The following is a 25,781-nucleotide window of genomic DNA, read 5'->3' as shown; positions in this document are numbered from 1 at the left end:
TGGCAACGCTGCTGCAGTTTGACATTCCTCTTTGAGCGCGCTCCGTAACGGTGCTCTTCCAAGTTTTTCTTCGAGCGGCGTGGACGAACGTACAAAAGGAGAATAAGAAGATATCCAAAAGACGTAAAGCAGTCGTCCGTGTCCCGTGGCCCCTTGTGAATTGATTTTAAATTGTATTTCCATATTTTAGCTCTGCAAAAAGTAAAAACACAAAATGGTGAGATTTATATGCAAATCTGTCGAATAAAGCGCACAAAGTAGCATAAATGTTGAAAGAAATCATAAATCATGAAAAATATGCTGGAAAGTCGCTTTTATGATCATTCTGCAGCACACCAGAGATATTCCAACTTGAATATTGATGTGGTTCTAAAGTTCACACAGAGATTTCGTTGGGAGCTCCCCAGATGATCTGCCAAAGAAGTTTTCTGAACAGAAGTCCGATTACTTTTCATAACCTCGAACAATGGCGGCTTCTTCTTTGTTTCTTCTTCTCTACCTTTCGTTTCGCTCTCCTTTTTTAGCGCGAAGTCATCTCCATCCAGATCGGGCAGTGCGGCATCCAGATAGGGAACTCCTGCTGGGAGCTGTATCTCCTCGAGCACGGCATCAATTTGGATGGCAGCCCCAAGACCAGAGAGGAGTTGTTGGCCAGCGGCAGCAGCGCCAGTGTGGGACACGACACCACGGCTAACGATGCACGGACATTCTTCACGGAGACGGGCAACGGAAAGCAGGTTCCACGCTCCATATTCGTCGACCTGGAGCCGACGGTCATCGATGATGTGCGGAACGGACCGATGCGGAGTCTCTACCATCCGGAGCAGTTGATCTCGGGGAAGGAGGATGCGGCCAACAATTATGCCCGCGGCCGCTACTCCATTGGCAAGGAGGTGATCGACAAGGTGACGTCCCGGCTGCAGAAGATCGCCGAACAGTGCGACAGCCTGCAGGGCTTCCTCATCTTCCACTCGCTGGGCGGAGGCACTGGCTCCGGGTTCACCTCGCTGCTGGTGGAGCGCCTCTCGACCGACTACAGCAAGAAGTGTAAGCTGGACTTTGCCGTCTACCCCTCGCCCAAGGTCTCCACGGCCGTGGTGGAGCCCTACAACGCCCTGCTGACCACCCACTCGACCATCGAGCACTCGGACTGCGTCTTCATGGTGGACAACGAGGCCATATACGATATCTGCAACAACAGCCTGGGTGTGGACCGGCCGGCCTATCTCAATCTAAATCGGTTGATCGCCCAGATTGTCAGCTCCACGACGGCCTCCCTGCGATTCAATGGCTCCATGAATGTTGACCTGAATGAGTTCCAAACGAATCTGGTGCCCTTTCCACGAATCCACTTTCCCCTGGTGGCCTACGCCCCGCTGATGTCCGCCTCGCGGGCTGCCCACGAACAGCACGCCATCACGACGCTGACCAACGCCTGCTTCGAGTCCTCCAACATGATGGTCAAGTGCGATCCGCGGGCCGGCAAATTCATGGCCTGCTGCATGCTATACCGCGGCGACGTCGTGCCTAAGGATGTCAATGCTGCCGTCTCGGCCATCAAGTCGAAGCGACACATTCAGTTCGTTGACTGGTGTCCCACCGGCTTCAAGATCGGCATCAACTACGAGAAGCCAGCCTTTGTGCCCGAAGGAGATCTGGCCCCCACGTCCCGTGCCTGCTGCATGCTCTCAAACACCACGGCCATCTCGGTGGCCTTCTCTAATCTGTCGTACAAGTTCGATCTGATGTTCAGAAAGCGAGCCTTTGTCCACTGGTACGTCGGAGAGGGCATGGAGGAGGGAGAGTTCACAGAGGCGCGCGAAAACATTGCCGTGCTGGAGCGCGACTTCGAGGAGGTCGGCCTGGACAATGCGGACGAAGCTGCCGGCGATGACGAAGATTTCGATGAGTACTGAGACCAGACCGAACAATACTAAATATTTCATCTCAATTATGTAAATAAAGTAAAATATCGTCTGGAAACGAATGAAATGTATTTGGAGATGGATTTTGCAAGGCTCGGGGCTTGAGATAAGGAAAAATAGGAACTTTTGCAATCCGTACATAAAATACATAAGTAAACACTAAGTTAAAAATGTATATTGAAATCCAAAGCAAAAGATTAAAGAATAGTTCATAAGTAGAATTGTGGGAGTAAAGATTCCATCTGGTATAGAAACTATGCAAATTGGAATATTCTAAAAGATCACCATCAATATCTTTGCTCTTTGTACGCTCTTGGCGAACATCATTGAGGAATCATAATCATCTAGTTTTCATTGGCACATACGAACTTCATTTCAAATCATATCGGAATACGAAAATTCTCAGATAGATCGTTACATAAATTAAATGCTCTTATATATCGAAATTCCTACAACATGTCGTACACTCGGCGTCTTGATTCGGATCAACTCAGAAATCTAAGTCTTTGGCTTAAGGACCAGCGTATCGATCTGAATGTGAATAAACGACGCGAACTCTCCGATGTCCTACCAGTGGCTGCAATTGTCAAGAAGTTCCACAACCGTCTGGTGGACCTTAACCCCTACACACCCTCTCGGAACGGTTTGGCTCTCAAGTTAAAGAATTGGGAGGTTTTTAACCTGAAGGTTCTTAAGAAACTGCACATACAATTGTTAGAAGCAGAAATAAAGGATCTTGCCCAAGGCAAAATAGGAGCGATAGAGTTGCTGTTCTACGCCCTTTTCGTAGCAGACACCAACGCCAAGGCACCCAAGAAAGCGAAAGAGCCGCCTAAGAAATCCAGCAAGTCCATGAAGGAATGTAAAGAATCTTTGCAAATTCCCAATGAAACGTTACAGAGGCCGAACGAATCTTTGCAAAGACCAAACGAATCGCTGAAGAGCACCCGCGAGTGGTTGAAGTCAAGGGCACTGACCTTTAACCATATGTCAAGGCCTGCTCCAATCCTGGCATTGTCCGAGATGCTAATCGTTGACGCGGGACAAACGATCAACGGAAAAAAACTGGAGCAACCTTTCAAAGTTGTACCTTACGACATTTACGAGAAGGCCATGCGCAAAAGCTCGGCAAAGGACGCATTTATTAGCAGACTAGAGGAGAAATCAAAATATCTGGAAGACATTATTGCTTTAAAGGATAACCGTATAAACCTTATAATGACCCAGACGTACAAACTGTCGGCGACATTAATGTACTTGCATTCAAATCGTAAACCAAATATGGACCAACTTTTGTAGCACTTCAGGTCCCTGGATCTAATCGAGTCTTTCCGATTTCGATTTATGTAAATCCCGAGATTCGCGAAATTTCGTAGGCTTCGTTCACAGAGATCCATCAGGTGGTAATTTAAATACTTTCCTACTAACTTTATTTAGATGCTTGGAATTTCTGGATGATCTTATATATATATTTTTTAATGTTATGTTGATTTATTTTTTGAATGAAATGGAATTATTTATGAATACTTACTGCATCTTTGATTATGTATATTTTATAGATGTGCGTAGATCTGTTCAGAGTCCAATTGTTCATCCTCTTTTTTAGATCGGCATCGTTGTTGTCGAGTAAAACTTGTTTTAATTGGTTTTCTGTAATATTTTTTTTTATATTTTCTTTAGGTTTTTTTATATTTGTGGGTTTTGTTTTGTTTTGTTGTTAATTATTTTTTTTTAACGCCTATTTGCTTTCTTTTTGTTTTCTCTTATCTTTTGTTTTACTTAATTTTACTAGAATTTGTTTTTGTTGTTGTTTTACTTTGAACTTGCAAGTTGTTTTGCGTTTTGCGTTTTCTTTTTGCTTTAGTTGCTTCTCTTTTCAAGAACTTACATTAAAGAATCATCAAAAATTTGTTGCACAGTGTAAAATTACAATATTCTTGTTGTGGGTATGTTTGTGTGTGTGTGTGGGTGTATATATATATCTTCTACAGTGTTTGTTTTTTTTTGTTTTAAATCTATAAATCTAAATTTTTCTCTAAGAGCAGGCCAATGTGTAATTTAAATGGGGAATTATCTTGAGAATCGGAAAAAAGGGGATTGAACAAAACTCTTAATATACAAAAGGAAAGCAATGGAAATAGTGTACTTTTGTGTGTGTGTGTATGTGTGTGTGTGTTATATTTAGAATCTATTCAGTAGATAATTACATAATGATTTTCATCCCCCTTCCCCCGGATCTACTCTGAGTGGCATTTTGCTTTTGCTTTTAATTACAATAGTTAATCCATAAAAAATATATAACGATGATGATGGCAAAATATTTGTGTTTCAAGTTGTTATGTTGTTGGTATTGCAATAATTTGCATTTTAAGTTGCTATTTATGTTGCTATGGGTGTTGTTTTTGTTGTGGTTTTTCTGTGTTGTTTGCTGCTGCTCTAAGTTGGTGCTCTAGTGGTGGATTTAGTATGGAACATTTGAGAAGAGATATGACACGCTTTCGCCATTGTGTGTCCGTCTGACGGCCTCAGCGAACATCATTGATACATCAATGCACTGCAATGAGAAACGAGAAGGTTAAGCGAGAGAAAAATATGAATGATTAGATAAGGACTAACCTGGATCTTGGGACAATCGCGCATATGTCCATCCTGTGGTATGGTATTGGTCACAACGACAGCCTCGAAACAGGCATTGTTGATCCGCGAGATCGCCGGACCAGAGAAAATGCCATGTGTCAATATGGCATACACCTGAAATGGTAAAATTGCATTGAAAGAGAACTTTTGATCCCTTTTTGAGTAGTCCATACCTTCGTGGCTCCAGCCTCGACCAGACGATCGGCAGCATGGACAATGGTGCCGCATGTATCGGCCATATCATCGACCAGAATGGCAATCTTGTCCTTAACATCGCCCACCAGCACCATCGAGGCCACCTCGTTGGCCTTCTTACGCTCCTTGTGGATCAAAGCGAACTCCACATTCAAGCGATCGGCAATCGACGTGACACTAGAGAGAACATTTAAAATCAATTATAAGGATTTACAAAATATATATAAGCTGGTGTGGAAAAACTTACCGCTTGGCACCGCCAGCATCGGGCGAGACAATGATCGAGTTCTTCCATTCGGGAATGTTCTCTTTGATCCACTTCAGTACCGCTGGCTCGGCATAGAGATTATCAACTGGTATATCGAAGAAACCCTGGCGAACCAAAGAAAATAAAACCATATATCATCAAGTATTCATTGTGAAACAAATATAATATTAAATCAGTTTGGAAGCCAAAACCATTCAAATCCCTACAAAAAATTGCTGTTATTTCCCTTAAATCGAAATTCCCACAAAATGTTACACGTTCGTCTGCTTGATTCCGATGAACGCAGAAATCTGAATCTGTGGCTCGCGAAGTATCGCATCGATATAAATGCCAAGAAAAGACGCGAACTCTCCGATGTCCTTCCTGTGGCCACAATTGTCAAGAGGGTTTACACCCGTCTGGTGGACCTGAATCCCTACGCACAAGCACGAAATAGTGTGGCCAATAAGTTGCAGAACTGGAAAGTTTTTAATTTTACGGTTCTTAAAAAACTAAACTTGAAGCTGTCCGAAGCGGACATGAAGGAGCTTGCTGAAGGCAAGGTGGGAGCAATAGAGTGGCTGTTCCATGAACTATTCGTTCGCCCCGAGAGTCTACCCAATGAGGATGATCAAATCATTTCCCCAGCAACTTAGTAGTAATTTAGCCTTCCGATTGGGTGAGCTTAGCTTGCAGATCTCCCCCTAATGTTATTTTTAATGATATTTTATACTTTCCTGCCCAAAACAGATTTATTTATAAGGTTAATTTTTGGTTTTTTATACATTTTGGTTTTGGTTTTTTAAGAAACTAAATTATTGAAGCTGTGCAAATTGGATATCAAATAAAAGCAAATTTCCTTATCGCTAATGAGTTGCTGATAAATCAAATATCGATATGGAATAGACCTCGCAGAAATGCTACGATAACAAGAAGCTTCCACTGACAACATATCCATACATATACACATTCTCCTGTATTAAATCTTTCTTTATTTTCATGTTAAAGTAACTGGCAATATTATATTATATATATAATATTAAATTTCCCTCTTCCCTTAGCTCTAACTTCCATTTGGTTTATTTCAATTGAACTTACCTGAATCTGTGAGGCATGAAGATCCATGGTTATAATGTGATCGGCACCGGCAACGGACAGCATGTTGGCCACCAATTTGGCCGAGATGGGCGCACGACTCTGTGCATTGACCAGCGTAGGAAAAAGAGAGGCAATGGAAAGTTAACATTAGCGCAGCTAGTAAGGTGGGACTGTCCCCTATGCGGAGGTGTGTGGTGGGCCTTACGGGCTAGAGGCATTATGAGTAAAGTAAACCATGAAAATTAAAAATCAAACATGGACACACATACATATAGTATAGGATATAGATACACATAAAAACCAACAAAGAGGCTGAACGTTCCAATATATAATATATAGACAAAAGAGACTTTCGCTTGCGACAACACAAAGGACAAATAAATGTGTGCAGTTTGGTGCACCCCAAAAGATGAGCTGAGAGCGAAGACCATTGATGAGAGAGCCCTCCCCTGCCTCACCCCACATACATATGATGAGAGTGCAACTTCAATTAGAGATACATTTATTTATTGATTGCTTAATATACGGAAACGGAAGTGCTTTTCTGTTTATCCCAATTTTGTTTGTTGTTTTTTTTTGCATGCAAAATTACGTTTAATATTTGTGAATGGAATTGGGTTTGGCTTAGGGTTTTGTGGATAAAATCATCATGTGGGGAGGGTGTAAATTCAAGGGGATCAAAACGTAAAACAAACGCAACAAAGCAAATGTCCGAAGCAATTTTATTTAACTTTCGCGCTCTGCAGCAGCACTAAGAATAATGCCAGGGGGGGGGGGGGGGATAAATAACCCATTTATCCAAACATTTTGGCAGGAGCGGCACTGGCACTCACGACTACTCACAGTATATTGTTTGGCTGAAAACTCCTAAGTTTACGATCAAAATTTTTTTTGGTATTTGGTTAATTTTTTTGTTTTTATTTTTTGATGAGAGACAGATACAGAGATATACGGAGATTATAAAAAGAAACAGAAAAAAGAAGAGAACATAAAAATGTCAGAATAATTGAAAAATTTAAGAATTTTAAAATTAAAATTAGCTTTTGGAAAACGGATGAGGAGGACAGGTTGTGTCGAGGATGAGGGAGTGTCTTCTCTAAGGTTTAGTTATTAGTTAGCAAAGATTGAAGAAATATGTAAGGAAAAGGCATCATCAATTCATTCTATCAGCAAGACCTCAATTCAATGTTCAGCGCTCAATGTCGAGAACCTCATTTTCAGTTCAATGAAATTTATTTGATGTTTTTCTACAGTTGCTTATAGATTTATAGATTGTTGTATCAGTTACAGCAATGAAAAATATTTGTGCATTTCGCGAACTTAACCCCCCGGGTTCACAGCCCCCTTTTATTGACGTCAAAAATATGGATTATCTGTGGAAAAACTCAACAAGTAGAACCAAAAGACGAGCCCTGTTGCCAGGCACCGATAGTAGGGGATCCCAAAAGTGCAAGATCACAACAATCAACGGATCAAATCAACGATCCACACAGCACAACACAAAATACAATACATATTTATTACAATTTGTGGATTAATTATGTACATTTTCATACTTATTCAATTTAATTTCTCTTTTGCACTGCAGCGTTTGCCAAAAACGAGACAAAAGCCAAAAACAATCAAATTAAACGGTGACGGGGAAAATGTGGAAAATTTTAGTAATTTTTCTTGCCAATTTAAATATCAGTTTTTACGGGGTAGGGATAGGTCTTTGCGGGTGGGTTTCTTGGGTATTACATGCAGGCGGCAGACAAAAAGCGAATTTATCTCTAGAGAAACTTGTTGATGTTGTTGTTAACCGAGAGACGTCGACCCAGGGAGAGATTTAATTCGATTGGTTTCCTTTTTTCGTATTTTTTTTTTTGTTGAGTGAGAGAAATGAGAGATATCTGAGAGGATGAGAGTTATTGCCATGGATATTCCTTTTAGAGTTGAATTTGTTGTTGTTGTTTGTTTAATTCGAAAATCAAGTTTAAGTTCCCATTAATTGTAGTATTGTATATAGAACATAAAAATGTGAGATATAAGTAGGTGAGAGTTGGTTTTTTGTTTTGCTAGATAAAAGAAGGAAAGGTAAATACCCTAAATTTCCAATCGTAGTTTTTCTTGGCTAGTTTCTTGTTCTCCTCTTTATCCTCACCGCCAGCCAACTTCGCGAAGAATCAGAAAGATAGTACATCAGGAGAGAAACGGAGAAACAAAGAGAGAGAGAGAGAACAGAGAGTGGAGAGGCACACATACACACACGCAGGGTGGGAAGACAGAGAGAGATCGGGGGGTAGGTAGCGGGAGATAGATAGGCAGAGAAAGAGAGAGAGAGAGAGAGCGAGCGTGGCACGGAAATATATAAAAAATATATATAAATTAAATATTAAATACTAAATGGAGGAGAAAATTATATAAAATATTTATCAAAAGTTCACATAAAATTAATGTCACAAATTTTCCACATTTTCCAATTACGTGCTTTAGGGTTTTTTTGTTGCTTTTGGTTTGGCTTTTTGCTATTGTTTTTCCAGCTTAGCTTTCTTGCAAGTATAGTTCAAATTGTTTAACAAAATGCATTAGCAACATACACACACAGATATTATAGAGAGAGATATAGAAATGTAGTATCCATATACAAGTATAGATATAGAATATTATACGGATTTATACAGATATTTGTGTGTAAACAACCGAGCTAAATACTGAAAATAATTCGATGGGAAAAGCATCTTTTTCCTTCGTTATACATAGTAAGAAAAATAGAATAGAGTTTCATCTGCTTTGCATTGTGTGTGCTTTGATTTTAGAAGATACATCAGATATTTTGGTATTTCATTGCACGTTCATACTATATTATTTATATTTATATTTTTACTGAGAAAAAGCAAACAGATCATGTTGAGGCAAACCTACCTTATCTTTTTTGTCTTGGCGGGCATATGGAAAGCAAGGAATCACAGCTGTAACACGAGAGGCTGAGGCGATCTTGCATGCATTGATCATGATCAGCAACTCCATCAAATTGTCGTTGATCTCCCCGGAGCCGGACTGCACGATGTACACATCCTCACCTCGCACCGATTCCCCAATTTCGACACTGCAAAAAACAAATAAAGATTCAGGTTCAGAAATAGAGATATTCTTTTCGCAATCATTTTGTTGCTTATGCGAGTCGAGACGTTCTTTGTTTTGTCGAGGCGCTCGCATTTCTTGTCATATAAACCTTTCTTCTCCCACGATTAATGGATAATCTAAACAAGGCAATCCTCAATGGAAACCCAATACCACTCGAAACCTTTTTCATGGCACACACAAGCGCACAGCTCACATTGCGTATTAGTTATTATTTTTTCAGACGCCAACGCTGCATTGTCTAGTTTTTTTGTTATTTTTGTACATTTAGTTTCAGGTGTACAGTATTTCGTAGAAGTCTATAGATTTGATATATTTTGAATGCCATTATCATATATTATCATATTCTATTATAGTATTCTATTATACTGCATATTATATTTTTCTATTTTTTTGTGAAATATACAAAGAATAGAAAAGAATAGAAAGTGAGTTGTTTTATTTGAAATCATTATATTCTTTTTTCAGTAACTAATTCTCAACAATGTATCATGCATAAAGGTATTTATACATACATGTTTTTAAAGCAATCAGCAATCATGAAATCAATTTCTTTCAATAAAGAAAATTTCGTCAAATTCTCTATCATTTCATTTTTTTGTTCGTTTCCCTATAGCTATTTGTCTTTTGTTTTCCATTCCAAGGTTAATTGAATTACATGATGGGAGAATTTCAACCAGCCCCAATCCCAAGCCCACACTCACGACCACTCCCAAACTATCGATTGAATGACCTGTGAAATGTAGCCAACGAACATATCATAAATAATTTGTGTTAACGTTTGGGTTTGACGTTACCCTATAAAACAAACATTGAAAGCTCCTTGGATGGATCACAATGCAATTCCTAATTGTCCTAATCGATGTTTTTATGCTCTTGCGAAAAGGTATATTGAAAATATTAACAGCACAGCTTAACAACTAAATATTTAATTACTTACACTTATTTGAGAAGTGTAAATGGTCAACTAGGGCAACACAAAGATTAATTATATATAAATAATTATCGTACATATGTACATATAACCTTCTTATATTCTATTGTTTGTCACTTGTATACCACGTATTTATACCTCACATAGAGGGTATCAATAAAAGAAGATAGTAATATTAATTACATTAAAATATGAATATTCTAAAATTTTTCAGCAGAAAAAAAAACAAGTGAAGATTCTCCGTAGTCCCGTATTAATGATAAGTTCTAGACGCCATTCAGAGTAATCGTGCTCCACTCACTCGTAGTACACGCTTATCAACACACACAGCAAGTTCTAGTGACCGGCTTTTTTTTTGGGAATTTCTTATCTACCGGCTGTGAGACTCGGAGCCTCGGTCAGCAGACATTTTGTGTCTGCTAAATGCAGCGATTTCATCACCTCCTGTCCGGATGCAATTCGGCGTTAAATTAATGCATTTTTGAAGAGATTGCTCGGATGTGACTTTGTTCTGGGTCTTAGAGGCCGTGTCTGTGTCTGTGGCAGAGGCAACACTTTCACCGCCATGACATTGCTGGCATGCCGGCAACATGGGTTCTATGAACACTAGGCAAGGAAGGCATCCGCAGGGATACACGGGGATGACGAGGCAAAGTTCGAGGCAGCAACTGGCAACAGGCCAAAAACTATCGCATTGTCCGCGTAACAGAAACACAAGAACAGCAACATAGTCATCCACATCATCCATCCATCCGCAGCAGCTGTTTTTTTGGCCAACCGTCAAGTAGAATTTGCTATAATTCATTTCGTTTTCTTTTGTTTTTTATGTATTTTTATCTGTTTCTTTGCCGAATGGTGGGAACAGCTAGTCTCAGGTCTGTCTGCCTGCCCGTGTGATAATAATGTAAGAAAAAAAGCTATGCAAGTACACCAATGAGCGCCGAATATGATATGCCCTTGCTGTTTGACGTATTAAAGGTAAAACTTTTTTGTTGATTTTTAAGAGATGGACATCACGGTCTAAATAATTTTTTAAAAGCAGATACCAACGGGGTGTTAATTTTTGTTGTTGATTTTTTGGCGTTGCAAACCCCTGATCTAACGTAGAATGAATAACTTTTGAAAAGTAGAGAAGTAAACGCAAAATGAAACCAAAAGAATGAAATCTGAAAACTGGTTGCCACACGAAACCTCAATTGGCATTCCCCTCTCACCCTCCCTTTCTCTTTCTAACCAACTAAGCTTATCTCAGTCCAACGAAATCTAAATCGCTTTCGCTTAGTTTGTGTTATCAGCTGGCTCTCAAAAACCACCCTCCCTCCCTGATACTGAGATACCCAACGACCTCACAAGACAAGCACGCAAATTCCTTATCGATCAAACTTTACAGTCGACAACGCGGGTATGAAACATAACCAAAACTAAAATTTGCTTTGTAATTGACATTTTGAGGGGGCGTTTACAGAAGAAGTTTGGAAAAGTTTTGGATTGCGTGCTCTAGCTACCTTCAAATTGACGAACCACTTTGGGTTTATGGAAATTGGTCATTTCCATTGGTTTTGCATTTACGAAAGGTCATTTGTGGGGTTTTATTTTAATGGAAAGGGTATTGAGAAGTAGGGGCTGTGCCCTGGCTGCCATTAATCAACAGATAAACTTTTATTGACTGAAAAATTAATCAATTTATTAGATCACGTGACCTGAAAGAAGTAAAAAATATAAACAAAATAGGAAGAAATATTTTGCTGTTTTGCCTATATCACTTAGGAAGTTTTATAGAAAATGGCTATAAGCATAGCTTCATGAAGTGCTCTCCATGTAGCCACACGTGTTCCAGGAAAACAGAAAGATGAAATGAACCTTAACTATAATTTATTTCCGCTCTTTTCAATTTGCACAATAGTTTAAGCGGTGTTCCGTTGTTCTAGGTTGTTATTCTCCATTATCATGGTCGGATCCAAAAAAAAGCCAATTTTGTGTCAGTCATAATATAATATTCGTAATATTTTTCTTTTGTATGAGTGTACATACGATGTACCTACAAGTGTATACCGTTTCAGTGATGTCATCTGAGCGCCCTTCAATTGCCTATAGTCTTGACTGTATAGCCTGATCTGTGATCAGGAATTATAATCAAGACAAAAAGCAAAGGTTGACCAGTTACAACAAAACAGATAGAAGTGGAGCATGGAGGCACACATAACTGTCTCCTGAGAGGAGAACGCGCCAGAACATTCACGAGAAGAGAGACGACGAAAACAAAGCCGACAAGTGCAAAACAACAGCAGCAACAACCACTATGCACACACGTGGGGGTCTGACGTTTGGTGAGAGAGAGCCCCAAACCGAGCGAATCAAAGAGAACAGTAGCAGCAGCAGCGGCAATATATAACATGTGGGGGCGGCGCTGTCGCCGTCGCTGTCGACGTCTGCTAACTGCTGTCAGTGGCGCTCTTCTGTTGCTGTTTTGGCCTCTCTCTTTGCTGTCAGCAAACGAAAAACGTGACAGAGACGTGGTGTTGTGGTTTTCTGCTTGTAGGCTTTTAATACCCTCGATAAGGTGTTTTGGGTTTGACCAAGTATTTGATACTCAATAGAAGACAAGTTTTCATGGACGTTTTCAGTGGGCTCTATCTCTAGCTTTATTCCGAAATAGAATTTATACCTGAAATCGATTCGAGCTGTAAGTATGGAATTTCATATGTATGCACGTGTATGTAACGTCCGATAATAATTCTGACGCTGAAAGGGTACCTAACTATTCGACCCGTCGCCAGGTGCGAAGCCCTTTCTTGCTCTTTCCTTTCTGGCCCACCTTTGCGTGCGTGTGTATGTGTGTGAGAGTGCGAGCATAACAAAAACACGCACACTGTCAAGCGCGTATCATGTCAAAAAGCTTAGCGCGTATTATAACCTCTAGTTTCGTTCTTTTCTCGCTCTTCTTCTATCGTTCGCCACTAATTGTTTGCTAATGCTTCCATTTTGTCATTTTCATAAAATCTTTTTCTACGGCTCGTGTTGATAAGGAAACGTTGTAAACTCTCTAGATTTTATTTATTGTTTGTTGCACAGCTGACTGGCAAAGTGTTTCTGTGTTTGTGTGTATGTACGAAATAGAGAGAGCATAAAGCACAGAGGGAAGAAACCGAAAGCGTGCAAGCCGCAAGTCTAGACACACACACTCGCTCACTGAAAGCAACACATACACAGCTGCTAATTTAATTAAAAATATAAAATAAATACAATTTCTTCTTTAGATCTTTTGTGGTTGGGCTACACTTGCACTTTTTTATTTAATTTTTGGCAAAAATTACACGCGACATTGGAAACGTTGCCGTGCCAGCGCAATAGAAGGAGAGAAAGAGCTTTTCACACACACACACACACACACACGAAAAGGCACACTCACGCTCACACACACGCGGCAGGGCCAGGCAGCGTCAACGACAAAGACGGTGTACAGTCCACTTGTTAAATCAATAAAAATAAAAAGAAATCAAGCAAAAAGATTGCCACAAACTTTCAGAAAACCCATCAAGGCTCTCCACACAAGACAGGATCGAACCCTAGACACATTAATGGGCCCCGTGGAAGGGCCTCGCCGTTGAGGAGGGCAACCTTCAGCGAATGTCAAGGAACACTGGGCAAGCACTGGGTAGCCTCTAGCACATGTCTCTCACGAGACATCATTTTTCATGGCATCCAATTAGCACTTGGTTTAGTTCGAAGGACTTTTTCACCGTAGATCATTTCACTTTGATGTTTATACATAGATTTCACTTTTTTTGGGGTTTATTTATTTTTTATTCGAGGAATAGTTGAGTCTTACCAGGTTTCCAAATTGCTGAATTTCTTGGTGACCACCTTGCCGAGATCGATGCCCAGGCGATCGACGATGCGCTGGGCCAGGTCCGGATGCGAGGTGCCCGAAAACACTTTAATGTTCGGCATTCTGGAGTGGATTAAATTTAGACTACCAGCCTGTTTCTCCAAATTGTCTCGGATCAAACTTCTAGCGCGTATCGGATTAGCAGAACGTACTGGCATCACACAATCTACGAGTAGAAGTTTTTATTATAAATTTTTTTTGCAAAAGCAGAGCGCCACCGAGCAGCGACGTCGCCGCCCCATCTGTGAAGGTGCATGCTGGTGTTTGTGTGGAGCAGAGAGTGAAAAAGAGCACCAGAAGCTACTTAAAGAGAACAGCGATGCTCTCTCACACTTACAATTTTTCATTCATATAGGCGGCAGCGTAAAAGCTTATCGCGAGAATGTATGCGTGAGAACGACAAAAGTCGAAAGCCATGTGATTTTTGTTGGTTCTCTTTCCGCGTTAGAGCTGGAAAAGAATCGATGTTTGTTTGAATCTAATCGATTCGGTCGGAGTCGATGTTTTTTTGGCAATAATTTATATTCCAAGAGTTTATTTTTAAAAATAATAAATTAGTTGGAACTAAAATAAGTATAGATCGTGTCCTCCTTTTTCCTAATCTGATCTGTCAAAAAGATTTTTGCGATTGGTAACACTGTTCAATCTTACTCTGTTCCTTCTCAAGGAACCAAAATTCTGAAATGAGAGGACTTTCAAACTCTCTTCCTTCTCACTGTTTGAGCATAACAAATATGCTGGCATGCCAACAGGCGCGCGCCAAAATGCTCTCCTCACAGCTGTTCGTTGCTTTTTCACGAAGTGGCCATGAAATTTACACATACACCCGCACACGGTATATTTTCAGGATATTTGATAGATTTGTACACACCATTTGGCTGGGGTTCGGAGCATTTCTTATCTGGCATACTGTACCCAAGAATCGAAATGCTGCTCGTGTCTCGTTTGTCAGGTAAGCGGCGACTGAAACACCGTTTTGTTGTGCCAGTCCCAAAACAAGACGTACGCAGGTCTCTCTCTCTCTCTCTCTCTGCCGGATAGACAGCTGTTAGCGTATAATTGATGCAATATTTCTAGGAAACTTGGAGATTAGGTCCGCCGCAGCAGCAGCAGCGAGCGAGAAAATGGAACTGAGCGTTGGACAACAAGGCGTATGCGTCCATCACACACACACAATGCCCAGCACGCATCCACATAAAGCACAGGGATGCGCAGTTGAAGGAATTTCGAATGGAAGAAAGCTTTAAATTTGACACAACACAACTTTTGTGTGCTTTCACTCTCCTTCTCTTGCTCACGCTCAGCTGTTTTATACTAAACGAGGGGACAGATGGGGAATCTGTTGTTTTGTGTTTTATATGTAGATAGGTACGGTTACCTTCACATTGCACTTGAGATTGAAAGAAATATGAAATGAAAAACAAAATTTTAAAACAATCTGCTCATTTTCTATACATACTAAAGCTAAATGGGCAGGTCCCGTTTTTGCAAGCAATAATACGCCCCCGTCCACATCTGCGCTACCTGACACTGTCACGCTTGCCCGTATTCAGTCTATCCATCAATGAGGGGCTCGTCTTACTGTTGTTGTACAACTGTACTTGAGATGCTTGCTGTACATGAACAGAACAGAGGAATGCCATATCTGCGATTTGTCAAATGCTTTGCGTGTCTAAATATAAATGAACTAAAGCTAAATGCTGACGCACTCTCCATGGTATTATCCCTGAGGCTGACGCAAATGTCGTTGCAAATGCTAAACAAAGCGAGGCGCCGCAGTGTGTAAAAACCACGTGCCGCATTTTGAGACACACGTTTTTCCACTCACGCACAAACAAACAGAAACAGATAAGAGACACTACTTACTTGAAACATGTGCAAAGGCAAAACTGTCGCAATTACTGATTCACAATTAGTTATATCTAAACAATTAATTGTTCTACGGGTAATAAACACACTATTGAGATAGTCACTGGGAGGTTCAATGCTGTCTGTTCCCATAAAATGCAGCCAACTCTTCGAGAATGCAAAAGCTGAATGAATCGGAGATGACGAGCCAGCGAAGTTTTGAAGTTGTGGTGCGGTCAGAAAGAGAGTGCGCGGTATCAGGGAGAGAGAAAAAAAACCAGGAAAGAGAGCCGGCGTGCATAAGATATGTGCATATGTACACATGTACATGTGTGTGTATGTATGTATTTAGTGTTTTTGTATCGTTTGTTCGGTCACTTCAACACGTGTGTTCCCAACAAACCATTTCTGTGCGAGAGCGATCCCATCGTCTGCTTCTCTTCATGCGTTGAGTGCTTGCTGGGTTCTTCTCGAGCCAATTTGTTGGCTTCACAACTTTCAGCCACACGCATTTTTTTTTGGCACGTTTTGGGGCTTTGTTTGTGTCCGGGCAAAACGTGAACGAGAACCAAAAGAGAATTCATAAATTGAAGGTTACTCGTTCCGGATATACCCTGTATGTAGGTCGACTAGGTATTTATAATCGCACTGAATTAGCACTGATCAACAGCGACTCCAGCAACCTATACATCTGGCGAACGGAAGATAAGAGCGAAGCGACACTTGAACCTTGCATACCCCAAATATCTAGCATAAATATGTGACCATGTAGCATAATTAGAGATCTTTCTATTTTGTGAGGACTGTTGCCAAGAGAGACATGTACGCTTGAGAAGTACAAAACTTAGATTCGTTCATAAGAGGAGAGGCCAAACGGGTTTCGTATATCAAACCACATACAAGTAATGAAACCATCTTGCTAAGGTCAAAATAAGTTTTGTTCTGAGCTCTGCTCTCAAGATCAGAGACGCCATGGAAAATAACCTTAGTTCTGTACCAATGAAAGGCTGCGGCTGATTGAATTGAAGGTATTTCTGTGGAGTGGAGGTTTTTTGCCCCGAATACAAAACAAGTTCGATAAGACAAATATTTTTGAGTGGGTTGCGAAAGACATTGTAAGCGCGAAAGTCAACTGCAAAACTGCTATTCTTTTTAAAGCACTCGTATTCCTTTTATATTACAATGTTATTTTTATTTCATTTTGAATATGTTTTCGAAATTATCCATCTATCTTCGTAAGATGAGAAAAAAAATACCTGATGGACACCTATCGTTGAAGTAAAAAAACCAAAAGAGCGACACCTGTTGTTCATAAGAAGTTATAATTATCGCACAAAAATACAGATGTTTCTGTGTTTGTCACCATTTATGCAGTCAGTCACCAGGTCAGCTAGTTCACAGATCCATGATCCATTTCTTGCGATCGTTCTGGTGAAAGCACATGATTAGCGTTTTCGGTGCACTAATTAATGGATCAGATTTCCTAATTTTTATCGACCCTCAGTTCACACTCCTTGCACTTTTCTATAAATTGTTGAGTATTTTCTTGTCTTTCAGTATTTTTCTTAACGCGTGAAGACGCGTTATTTGTCAAAAGTGTGTAGAATTGCCATTTGGAAAAATGTCGCAAAAAAGAGGCATGTATGAAATGGATAACGGAGGTTTTTCACACTGCCGCCTCCACAAGCGCTGAGTGAAAAAATTACGGCGAAACTTGTCCCCAGACATCCTCTGTCGATAATTACATAAATATGTAGGAAAGGTGTAGTTCAAGTGTAGTTACCATGTAAAACATATACATTTTTTCCACCAAGCAGCACGGAGCAACAATATCGCTGATTTATTTATTTATATAAATTTTATTTAAAACCATTTAAAACAGCATTGAGTCTGTCGGACATTGGGCATTTCGCCTACCGCAGTTGTGACCAACTAGTGAATAGGTGTCTATTTTGCTCCACATTGGGAAGAGAGACTGCGCGCGTCGTCTAATAAAAATAACCAATTTGTAAAATAGTAATATAAATAATTTCCGCATAGGAACTAGAACGCAAACCATTTGAAAGCGAACAGATTCCAGCATAATAAATAACCTGAAACTGAACGCCGAGCAGCTGCGAGTAAGAACTCACACAAGCTATACGAACTCTATTGGTATTGGTGAGCGCTCCCAACAAATTTCGGTGCACCAAGCAACCTAGTAGGTATTATCAAAATTCACAATTAAAAAAAAGGCCCCACATTCGGCAAGCTGAGCCAGGCGTGTTTTACGCAACCAAACTTGGAGCGGAGCGTAGAAATTGCAGTTAGTGCAGCAATAACAAGAACCAGAGAAACACACAACCATCATGGCGAATATGGCTGTATCACGCATAAAGCGCGAATTCAAGGAAGTTTTGCGCAGCGAGGAGGTAAGTTTTGGGCGATCACAGTGCATGGAGTCCATCCCATGCGAGGGCTAAAGCTTACCCGTAAGGCCAGCGTCACCATCGCCATTGGCAGTGGTGACGGCGCCAGCAGCCGCGGACTTTGGTTCCATTTTTGGCGCGCGGCAGTGCTATGGTTCCTTGGGGCTGCTGCTTCTTGTCCAGTGCGAGAAAGTAACACTACTAATACTGCCTACTAATTCTTTGCAATTTTCTCTGACAGATTGTGCAGTGTTCCATCAAAATCGATCTTGTCAATGACAGTTGGACAGAGCTACGTGGTGAAATAGCAGGCCCCCCCGACACACCATACGAGGGGGGAAAGTTTATACTGGAAATTAAAGTGCCCGAGACATATCCCTTTAATCCGCCAAAGGTGGGTATCCCTAACAAAGCACAGGTAGATGGCTAAACCAAACTGCACTTTGTTGGCAGGTTCGTTTCATCACTCGCATTTGGCATCCGAACATCTCGTCTGTGACTGGAGCCATTTGCCTGGATATACTAAAGGACAACTGGGCAGCGGCGATGACTCTGCGCACGGTGTTGCTATCCCTGCAGGCCCTGCTGGCCGCTGCAGAGCCCGACGATCCGCAGGACGCTGTGGTGGCGTACCAATTCAAAGACAAGTACGATCTGTTTCTGCTTACTGCAAAGCACTGGACAAATGCTTACGCAGGAGGTCCGCACACCTTCCCCGATTGTGATTCAAAAATTCAACGCCTCAGAGACATGGGCGTCGACGAGCATGATGCGCGCGGCGTCCTCTCTAAGGAGAACTGGAACTTGGAAAAGGCCACCGAGTGCCTGTTCAGTTAGCTTGCTAAGACCACAGTAGTAACACACCTACAATAGCCACAGCTCCCGAAAAAAAAACAAAAACTAAATTCATGCAGTCACGATTCGATTAACCATTTATACAATATTTTCACGCTGATACTGGTGCAGGAGGAGCCACGAGATCCGATTTTAAACTTCTAAAATGCTTTCTTGAGTAATTCAAACACCAAAACTCCCTGCCCTGCCCCACTTCTGTAAGTGCTTTATTTGGTACCAAACTCGTTCCTTAATACACAAGATTCAACGCATAAACCTTTAATATTTCTCTGTTTTGTTGCTTTAAATTGTACATGTGGTGGACAGACGGGTCTCCTGCTACAGGTTGAGCCTTAGGCACTGCCCGCGATCCTCCATCAATCAAATGATCAGGCAAATGTGTTAAATTTCTCTACGGTTCCCTCAACCTGGGGCGCCTTTTATATTTCTGTTTTTCTACGTGCCGTCGCATTTATTTTCTTAATCTGTTGTTCTCTCCAACTCTTTTATTTCAAACCTAAAAAAATGATTTTAAAAATAAACAAAAAACAATTTTAGAGATGTATAACAAAACGAAATCTTTGTAAATTGCGTTAAGTTAAATAAATAAAAACAAAAATATTAAGAAGTGCAGAATAGTTTTGATATAAGTACCTTCCGGTTTATCATTTAAATATTTTAATATTATTTCAATTTCTGGTAAACATTTGACTAGAACTTTGGTGACGTGACTAAACATTTTGTATACGATCTTTGCTAATTATTTGTTATGTGTGGCTGAACTCCTACTTGTGCTTTTGCTTGGACATGCCCGAAGCCATGGAACCACCGCCAGCTACGGCCGATCCACCCAGGCAAATGTTGTTGCCAGTGTTCTGGGCCAGACCAGTCGCATTGCTGCCGGACTGTATATTGTGGTTGTTGTGACGCTGCTTGATCATCTCCTTCCACTCGCACTCGAGCCGAACATAGGAGCCACCCAGGGGCTGGGAGTTATGCACCAAACTCTGATCGTTGCCGGTTTTCTTGGTCACGTAGGTGGCCACCTGCTTCATGATCTTCTCCTCAAAGTCACGCTGATGATCTTGGTTGCTGCGTGCCGATAGCTCGCCTGACCAGAAGCGACCCGAAACCTCGGTGGGACTGGGGGAGTTTTAAACAAATGTTAGTTTGATTCCCAATAAGATTATCTGGCTATACCGCTTGCGTTTCTTCTTTCCACGTGCCTTTCTGGGCGGTGGACGGTGCTCCGACTCGCAGCCATCGCTGCTGGAGCTGTAGTCCTCATCGTCATGAAAATTACGCATCTTGGGGCGCAGACAGCGACTGTCCTCCTCGCTGGTGGATGTCGTCTCGGAGTCGGTGCTGTCGTCCATTTGGTAGCGCGAGGCACGCATCCTTCGGCTCACCCGATGATTGGTCACTGTGGAGCACAGATTGAGAGAGCGTTTATCAGCGAGCTGCCTGACCTCACCCACCCTTCTTCAACACACTGTCCATGCAGAGTTGAGGCAGTAGACCCTGGCGGCAGCGCTGTGGCGTCAGCGAGATGCCCTGCCAGCTGGGGCTTATCTCGCCGGCGGCTGCCATTTCCTGGACCTTCAACGGCGGCATATCACACAGGGCATAGTTCTCACCCACCAACTGGGCAATGGCCAGAATGGCACGCTCACGATCGGTCTCTACCAGAACGCTGTGCTCTCGGAACTGGCAGCCCTAAGAATGGGGAACACATACAGGAATTAGAGCGGTCTCCAAGACTTTCACTGACACATACGTTGGGTCCTGGCAGGGTCTCGTAGCGAAAGGCCTGCTGACCACAGCATGCGAAGCGTCCCGATGGTCCCGCATAGTCAACCGGTCCCAGGAAGTTGGCTGCCCCCGGATGGAACCGGCACCAGTTCATCTGATAGACGGGAAAGTGCGCCTCGCAGGTGCAGCAGTAGAGATAGTGGCAGCTGCCCCACAGCTTCCAGTAGACCTTGCGCCACGACTTCAACTCCTTGAAGAGCTGCATGATGTAGATGTTGAGGTCCCAGTTGGGATCCCGCGCATGGTGGCTCATCAACTGGCCCCAGCGGTTCAGGCGGATATTGCTAGGCACACAGCTGACATAAGACTTCATGGTGTTGGTCACGCAACTGAAGCAACGAGCACACCGAAAGAGGCCGGACATGCTGTAGAAGTGTCCACGCAAGGCCTCCGGTTCCGGCTCACAGAGCGACTGGATCAGTTTGGTCCAGAGGCGAGGCGTGACGCGCTCCTTCTTGTCCCGCACCATTTCCAGCTCGAGGTTTGTGAACATGGCAGCCAGACGGGTGACCAAAGCATCGTTGAGGCACGACAGATTGGTGGAGGTGCGCACCACCTCGCTCAGATGAGCATGGCAGAAGGCCAGACACTCGAGCAGCAGGGGCTCCATTTGCAGAAAGCTGGCAGAGACCAGAATGGGCACCACATTGTTCCCATCCAGCTGGGGACCAGAAGCCGCAGCACTGCTCTGCCCTGGGCCCGGCATGTCTTGGCTCTGGGCACTGTGCTTGATCCACTTCATCAGCCAGTCGAATATTAAAATGTCGCAGTGAACGGATATGTCCATCTCCTCCAGCCGCTGGCCGGCAGTCACATCGGCAAAGTAGCCCATTTTGCTGACCAACAGATGCTGGGGACAGGTGAAGTCACGGGAAGTGTTCTTAACCTCGTCGCAGACATGAATCACGACCTCGGGCCTGCAGAAATGGGAAGGAAGATTAGAGATTTCCTAAAGAACTTTTCAAAAGTACCGACTCCTTTTTCTCCTGCCTCGAATGTTTGCTTTCCTTCAGCAGCATGACGGACTTGCGCCTGACTGTGGGATTTACGGTAGCCTTGGCTCCAATCGGCTCCTTGACCAGCGCTCGTACCATGCTGTTGGAGGATGATGGCTCCGGATGCAGCCCATCGTTGACCGTCTGCTGCAGACACGGTGCCGATACAGTCGTTGATATGGAAGAGTGCACATGGGCAATCTCTGTCATGGACTTGGCTGCCCCCATTGGCAGTGCGGACGTGGCGGTGGGCGTCGGTGTAGGCAGTGTAAAAATCTCCTTTGGAAAGAGCTGCTGCAGCTGCTGTTTGGTCTTTGCTTTTCCGCTGGTTGTGAGCGCCGTGGGAACTGGAACTGGACAGACAAAGGACAGCACAGAGTCCAGAACACCCTCATTGATGACGGAATCCAATTGCTCCGTCAGCTTTGGGTGGAGACCGTGGTAGGTGGCGTCTGTTCTCTTGTGGACATGGCCAGAACGCAGGCTTGTTTTTTGATCGCCCAGCACACCGCCGCGACTGTCATCCCGAGTGTTTGAGTGGCGATGAGAGCGCTTCAGCCCCAGGAGCTCGTTTACCAAATGATTGTCGGCCAAATTATCAAAATCGAACTCTTCCTTTTTAGAATTTCGCTTGGAGGCCCCGGGTCCGCCTTCCATGGGCGGCACTGGCTCCCTAGTATGTGGTTTTGCCATATCTGCTTTCGCTATCATATCGTTAACATGACAGGAGAGCTTCAAAAACTCCAGAAATTCGTTCAAACTGATTTGAAACTCGGCGCCAGCATCGTCAGATCCCTGGGACGCCTGTTGTGACTGCGGCGGCTCCTCTGGCTGGGCGGAGGCTGACCCAGCAGCTGCCTCGTCGGAACTTCCTTTTTGCATACTTGCAGATGCACAAATCGATTTGCATTGTGCATTGATTAATCAAAATCAATCAAAATCAACATAAATTGGGGTCGGTCGGTTGCCAAGACACTCGGTAACCGCGAATTTATCGATAAAATATACCGCATCACCCTCTGAGATCAACCCAAATATACTTCACCGTAAAATACCGAGCAAAAAAGCGAGGAAAGTTCTGTTTCTAAATTCTTCTGTTGATTCACCAATCTGATAAAAGTACAGTTTTGGGGCTGAGAACTCTAACTAGCCGGTAATATTAAATATAGTATAAAACGCGAGTAAATGATTAAGGTTTGGTATATTTCTGGTATATTGGGATGGATGGGAAGATAAATTTCGGTATACTTTTGAGGGTCATGCGGTATATTGTATCGATAATACCGCGGTCACACTGCTGCTTCCGCTCTTTTCCGGTAGAAACGTACATCAAAATGGTTGGTTTCTCTTTTATATCGCGAAAATTATATGCAATCCTGACACCAAACAAACAAATATGCGATCAAAAACGAAGCTAAATTTGTGCAGCGAAAGTGCACAGTGAAATGTTATTGGTTGATGTCAGCGAAATGGCGAAAAATTGATTGTTTATGTGCGAACCCAGTGTCTAATCTGTGTTTTCCCCCATCTACCAATGTCTAGGGTCGCGTCAGAACCAAGACGATCAAGAAGGCCGCTAAGGTCATCATCGAGAAGTACTACACTCGCTTGACCATGGACTTCCACACCAACAAGCGCATCTGCGAGGAGGTCGCTATCATTCCCACCAAGCCCCTCCGCAACAAGATTGCCGGGTAAGTTGTTAGATTCAGCCGTAGATCCGAGCATCCACTGACCAATTGATATTTTTTCTTACAGTTACGTTACCCACTTGATGGGCCGTCTGCGTCACTCCCAGGTGCGTGGTATTTCCATCAAGCTGCAGGAGGAGGAGCGTGAGCGTCGCGACAACTACGTCCCAGCCGTGTCCGCCCTGGAGCAAGACATCATCGAGGTCGATCCCGACACCAAGGAGATGTTGAAGCTGTTGGACTTCCACAACATCCGTGGCCTCCAGCTCACCCAGCCCAACACCAACAACTTTGGTCGCCGTAATTAACTTTGTGTGTAGATGATGTTTAGATCCGTTTTGCATGGGTCACAATAAACGATTTGTGTAAAGTGCAGCTTTTAAGTCTTGTGTTCTCTACTGCTCTGCGCTCCATCCAGAGGAAAACCACAAAAATTATTGGTTTTTGGTGTTATTTATTCACGTTTGATGGGAAAATACTGTACTGCACATATAAAGATGTTTTGTGTATATTCAATCCATAAATAAATGGGTTCGTTCTTATACAATGATGCCGACGATATATAAAAGATATTCTCTACGAGTGCACATATGTAAATCTAAGCGTGTACACGGATACAAGTATATATATATATAGTATAAGTAATATTTATGTGAAAACTCGCGATGCAAGTATTTGTTCTATCGGGTCGCTCAGGATGCAGCTATGACACCGGAGACCGCTGTCTGGTCCTGTGCGGGCCGGAGCACCGGATTACGCAAGACCAGCTCCGAATCCTCCGATATGATGGGCAACGCATGGGCCCAGTGGTAATTTATCAAATGGCTAATGCTATCGAAAATGCGATCTTTGGTGCGAACCACGCCCTCTGGATCGATGAGCAGCAGATGCTTGGGCGTCTTGCCCTCCAGTCCAGTCAGCACATACTGTCCACGCTTTCCCTGAGATTCGCGCACCAGGAAGTCCCCATCCTGCTGTAGCAGACGTTCGGAAATCGGTCTGGAGATGGCAGCATGGAACCAGACCTCGGCAGTGAGCGGGCACTGGGGCCCGTCAAAGACATCGCGCACCTGGCCTGCCGTGAGGGTGGAGGTGGTAGCAGACACCGACGAATGCCCGAGGGCTAGCTTGTTGGTAGTCTGATCGGGAGGCGGGGAATTGAGGTCGATGAGGTTACTGCTAAGGCGATCGCGTGGCTTCTTCAGATTAAGTTGAGCCACACGCGGGGCATGGGGATGCAATGGGAGTTGGGCCGGTTGGTGCTGTTGTTGCTGCTGCTGGGAGCGGCTATCGTCACTCGGAAGCTCTGGGGGCAGCTTGTTGGGCAAATCGTTGTAATACTCTTTAACGTTCTCCTTGCAGCTCTGATTTATGTTGTCGGCAGTGGGATCGTTGAGCCTGCTCAAGGCGTTGAATCGCAGCGCAAAGGCCTTGCCAATGGTCACGATCAGGTCCTCGCTCTGACCACCAGCGCACTCCAGCACGTAACAAGCACGCCACTCGTCCTCGTTCTTGGCAATGTAGGCCAGGAAGTCCAAGGTATCGTTGTCGCCCCCCGAGGCGAAGGAAATGCGCGGCATATTGTGATTGGCTATCACCTCACCCGATTCCACATTGCTCAGGGTGAGGGCGCGGCTGGATACATTGATGATGATGTTGGTGCCGGCATGCTGCATACTGGGTCGGTCCGATATGAAGGAGCACAGGCGTCGCTTGCCTGCCGACTTCAGGCCTGCAGCCTCGCAGACACGGTTGATGCACTCCCTGCAGGGAAAGCATTGGTTAGAATGTGAAACTCAGCCATGAGAGATAAGATGTGGGTTCCGCTTACCGCGCCAGCTGCGTGCGAGTCTCAAAGTCGAGAGATTTCATCGAGGTCTTGACCTCAACGCAGCCCGTATAGCGCACATTGAATGCAACTCCCACGCCCATTATGACGTCGTCTGGATAAATACACCCGTCGCTGGTGCCACCGGTACCAGATCTTGGGGCGCCGTTGCCGGCATCGCCATTTCTTGGCATTTCGCTGTGCGTGTGCGTACTGGGCGTCCTTTGTATCCTTTTTTTCTTCCTTCCTCTTTGTATTACTCAAAGTTAGCGCTGGGATTTCACTTGATGCTGCTGCCATCGATGATTCTTATGAAC

The 25,781-nt window shown here is 43.3% G+C and overlaps 7 protein-coding genes across 11 annotated transcripts; 4 read left to right on the top strand and 3 right to left on the bottom strand.

The window, feature by feature from the left end:
* Position 1: 1 nt before the first annotated feature.
* Positions 2–1,987, top strand: LOC117580023 (tubulin alpha-4 chain). Its single transcript, XM_034266247.1, has 2 exons — positions 2–217; positions 525–1,987. The coding sequence occupies exons 1-2, from the start codon at positions 215–217 to the stop codon at positions 1,914–1,916; spliced, it is 1,395 nt and encodes a 464-aa protein (XP_034122138.1). The 5' UTR covers positions 2–214; the 3' UTR covers positions 1,917–1,987.
* Positions 1,988–2,381: 394 nt separating this feature from the next.
* On the top strand, positions 2,382–3,224 carry LOC117580570. The gene has a single exon (XM_034267173.1). The coding sequence runs from the start codon at positions 2,382–2,384 to the stop codon at positions 3,222–3,224; it is 843 nt and encodes a 280-aa protein (XP_034123064.1).
* Positions 3,225–3,779: 555 nt separating this feature from the next.
* LOC117580025 (ribose-phosphate pyrophosphokinase 2) lies at positions 3,780–15,016 on the bottom strand. 4 transcript variants are annotated; one of them, XM_034266249.1, is made up of 9 exons: positions 14,920–15,016; positions 13,989–14,214; positions 9,007–9,190; positions 8,187–8,255; positions 6,103–6,213; positions 5,005–5,129; positions 4,736–4,934; positions 4,542–4,676; positions 3,780–4,479 (listed from the first exon to the last, which is right to left on the bottom strand). In XM_034266249.1, the coding sequence occupies exons 1-9, from the start codon at positions 14,954–14,956 to the stop codon at positions 4,387–4,389; spliced, it is 1,179 nt and encodes a 392-aa protein (XP_034122140.1). In that variant the 5' UTR covers positions 14,957–15,016; the 3' UTR covers positions 3,780–4,386. The 4 variants fall into 4 exon arrangements, with proteins under 4 accessions (XP_034122140.1, XP_034122141.1, XP_034122142.1 ...); XM_034266250.1 differs by having other exon boundaries at positions 6,103–6,201; positions 14,920–15,013; XM_034266251.1 differs by lacking the exons at positions 8,187–8,255; positions 14,920–15,016.
* Positions 15,017–17,732: 2,716 nt separating this feature from the next.
* LOC117580036 (ubiquitin-conjugating enzyme E2-22 kDa) lies at positions 17,733–19,423 on the top strand. Its single transcript, XM_034266264.1, has 3 exons — positions 17,733–18,307; positions 18,546–18,698; positions 18,758–19,423. The coding sequence occupies exons 1-3, from the start codon at positions 18,245–18,247 to the stop codon at positions 19,139–19,141; spliced, it is 600 nt and encodes a 199-aa protein (XP_034122155.1). The 5' UTR covers positions 17,733–18,244; the 3' UTR covers positions 19,142–19,423.
* Positions 19,424–19,812: 389 nt separating this feature from the next.
* LOC117580019 (uncharacterized protein KIAA1841 homolog) lies at positions 19,813–22,842 on the bottom strand. Of its 2 annotated transcripts, none has more exons than XM_034266239.1 (5): positions 21,926–22,842; positions 20,916–21,867; positions 20,617–20,854; positions 20,339–20,561; positions 19,813–20,281 (listed from the first exon to the last, which is right to left on the bottom strand). In XM_034266239.1, exons 1-5 carry the CDS (start codon positions 22,825–22,827, stop codon positions 19,924–19,926), a joined length of 2,673 nt encoding a protein of 890 aa, XP_034122130.1. In that variant the 5' UTR covers positions 22,828–22,842; the 3' UTR covers positions 19,813–19,923. The 2 variants fall into 2 exon arrangements, with proteins under 2 accessions (XP_034122130.1, XP_034122131.1); XM_034266240.1 differs by having other exon boundaries at positions 20,632–20,854.
* A 342-nt stretch (positions 22,843–23,184) lies between these two features.
* Positions 23,185–24,011, top strand: LOC117580037 (40S ribosomal protein S17). The gene is made up of 3 exons (XM_034266265.1): positions 23,185–23,282; positions 23,488–23,639; positions 23,704–24,011. Exons 1-3 carry the CDS (start codon positions 23,205–23,207, stop codon positions 23,942–23,944), a joined length of 471 nt encoding a protein of 156 aa, XP_034122156.1. The 5' UTR covers positions 23,185–23,204; the 3' UTR covers positions 23,945–24,011.
* Positions 24,012–24,070: 59 nt separating this feature from the next.
* Positions 24,071–25,748, bottom strand: LOC117580024 (SHC-transforming protein 2). Its single transcript, XM_034266248.1, has 2 exons — positions 25,468–25,748; positions 24,071–25,400 (listed from the first exon to the last, which is right to left on the bottom strand). The coding sequence occupies exons 1-2, from the start codon at positions 25,656–25,658 to the stop codon at positions 24,329–24,331; spliced, it is 1,263 nt and encodes a 420-aa protein (XP_034122139.1). The 5' UTR covers positions 25,659–25,748; the 3' UTR covers positions 24,071–24,328.
* Between the last annotated feature and the right edge of the window lie 33 nt (positions 25,749–25,781).

The sequence above is a fragment of the Drosophila guanche genome, unplaced genomic scaffold (genome assembly GCF_900245975.1).
Source record: "Drosophila guanche unplaced genomic scaffold, DGUA_6, whole genome shotgun sequence".
NCBI lineage: Eukaryota > Metazoa > Arthropoda > Insecta > Diptera > Drosophilidae > Drosophila > Drosophila guanche.
This window is presented reverse-complemented; position numbering and strand designations above follow the sequence as displayed.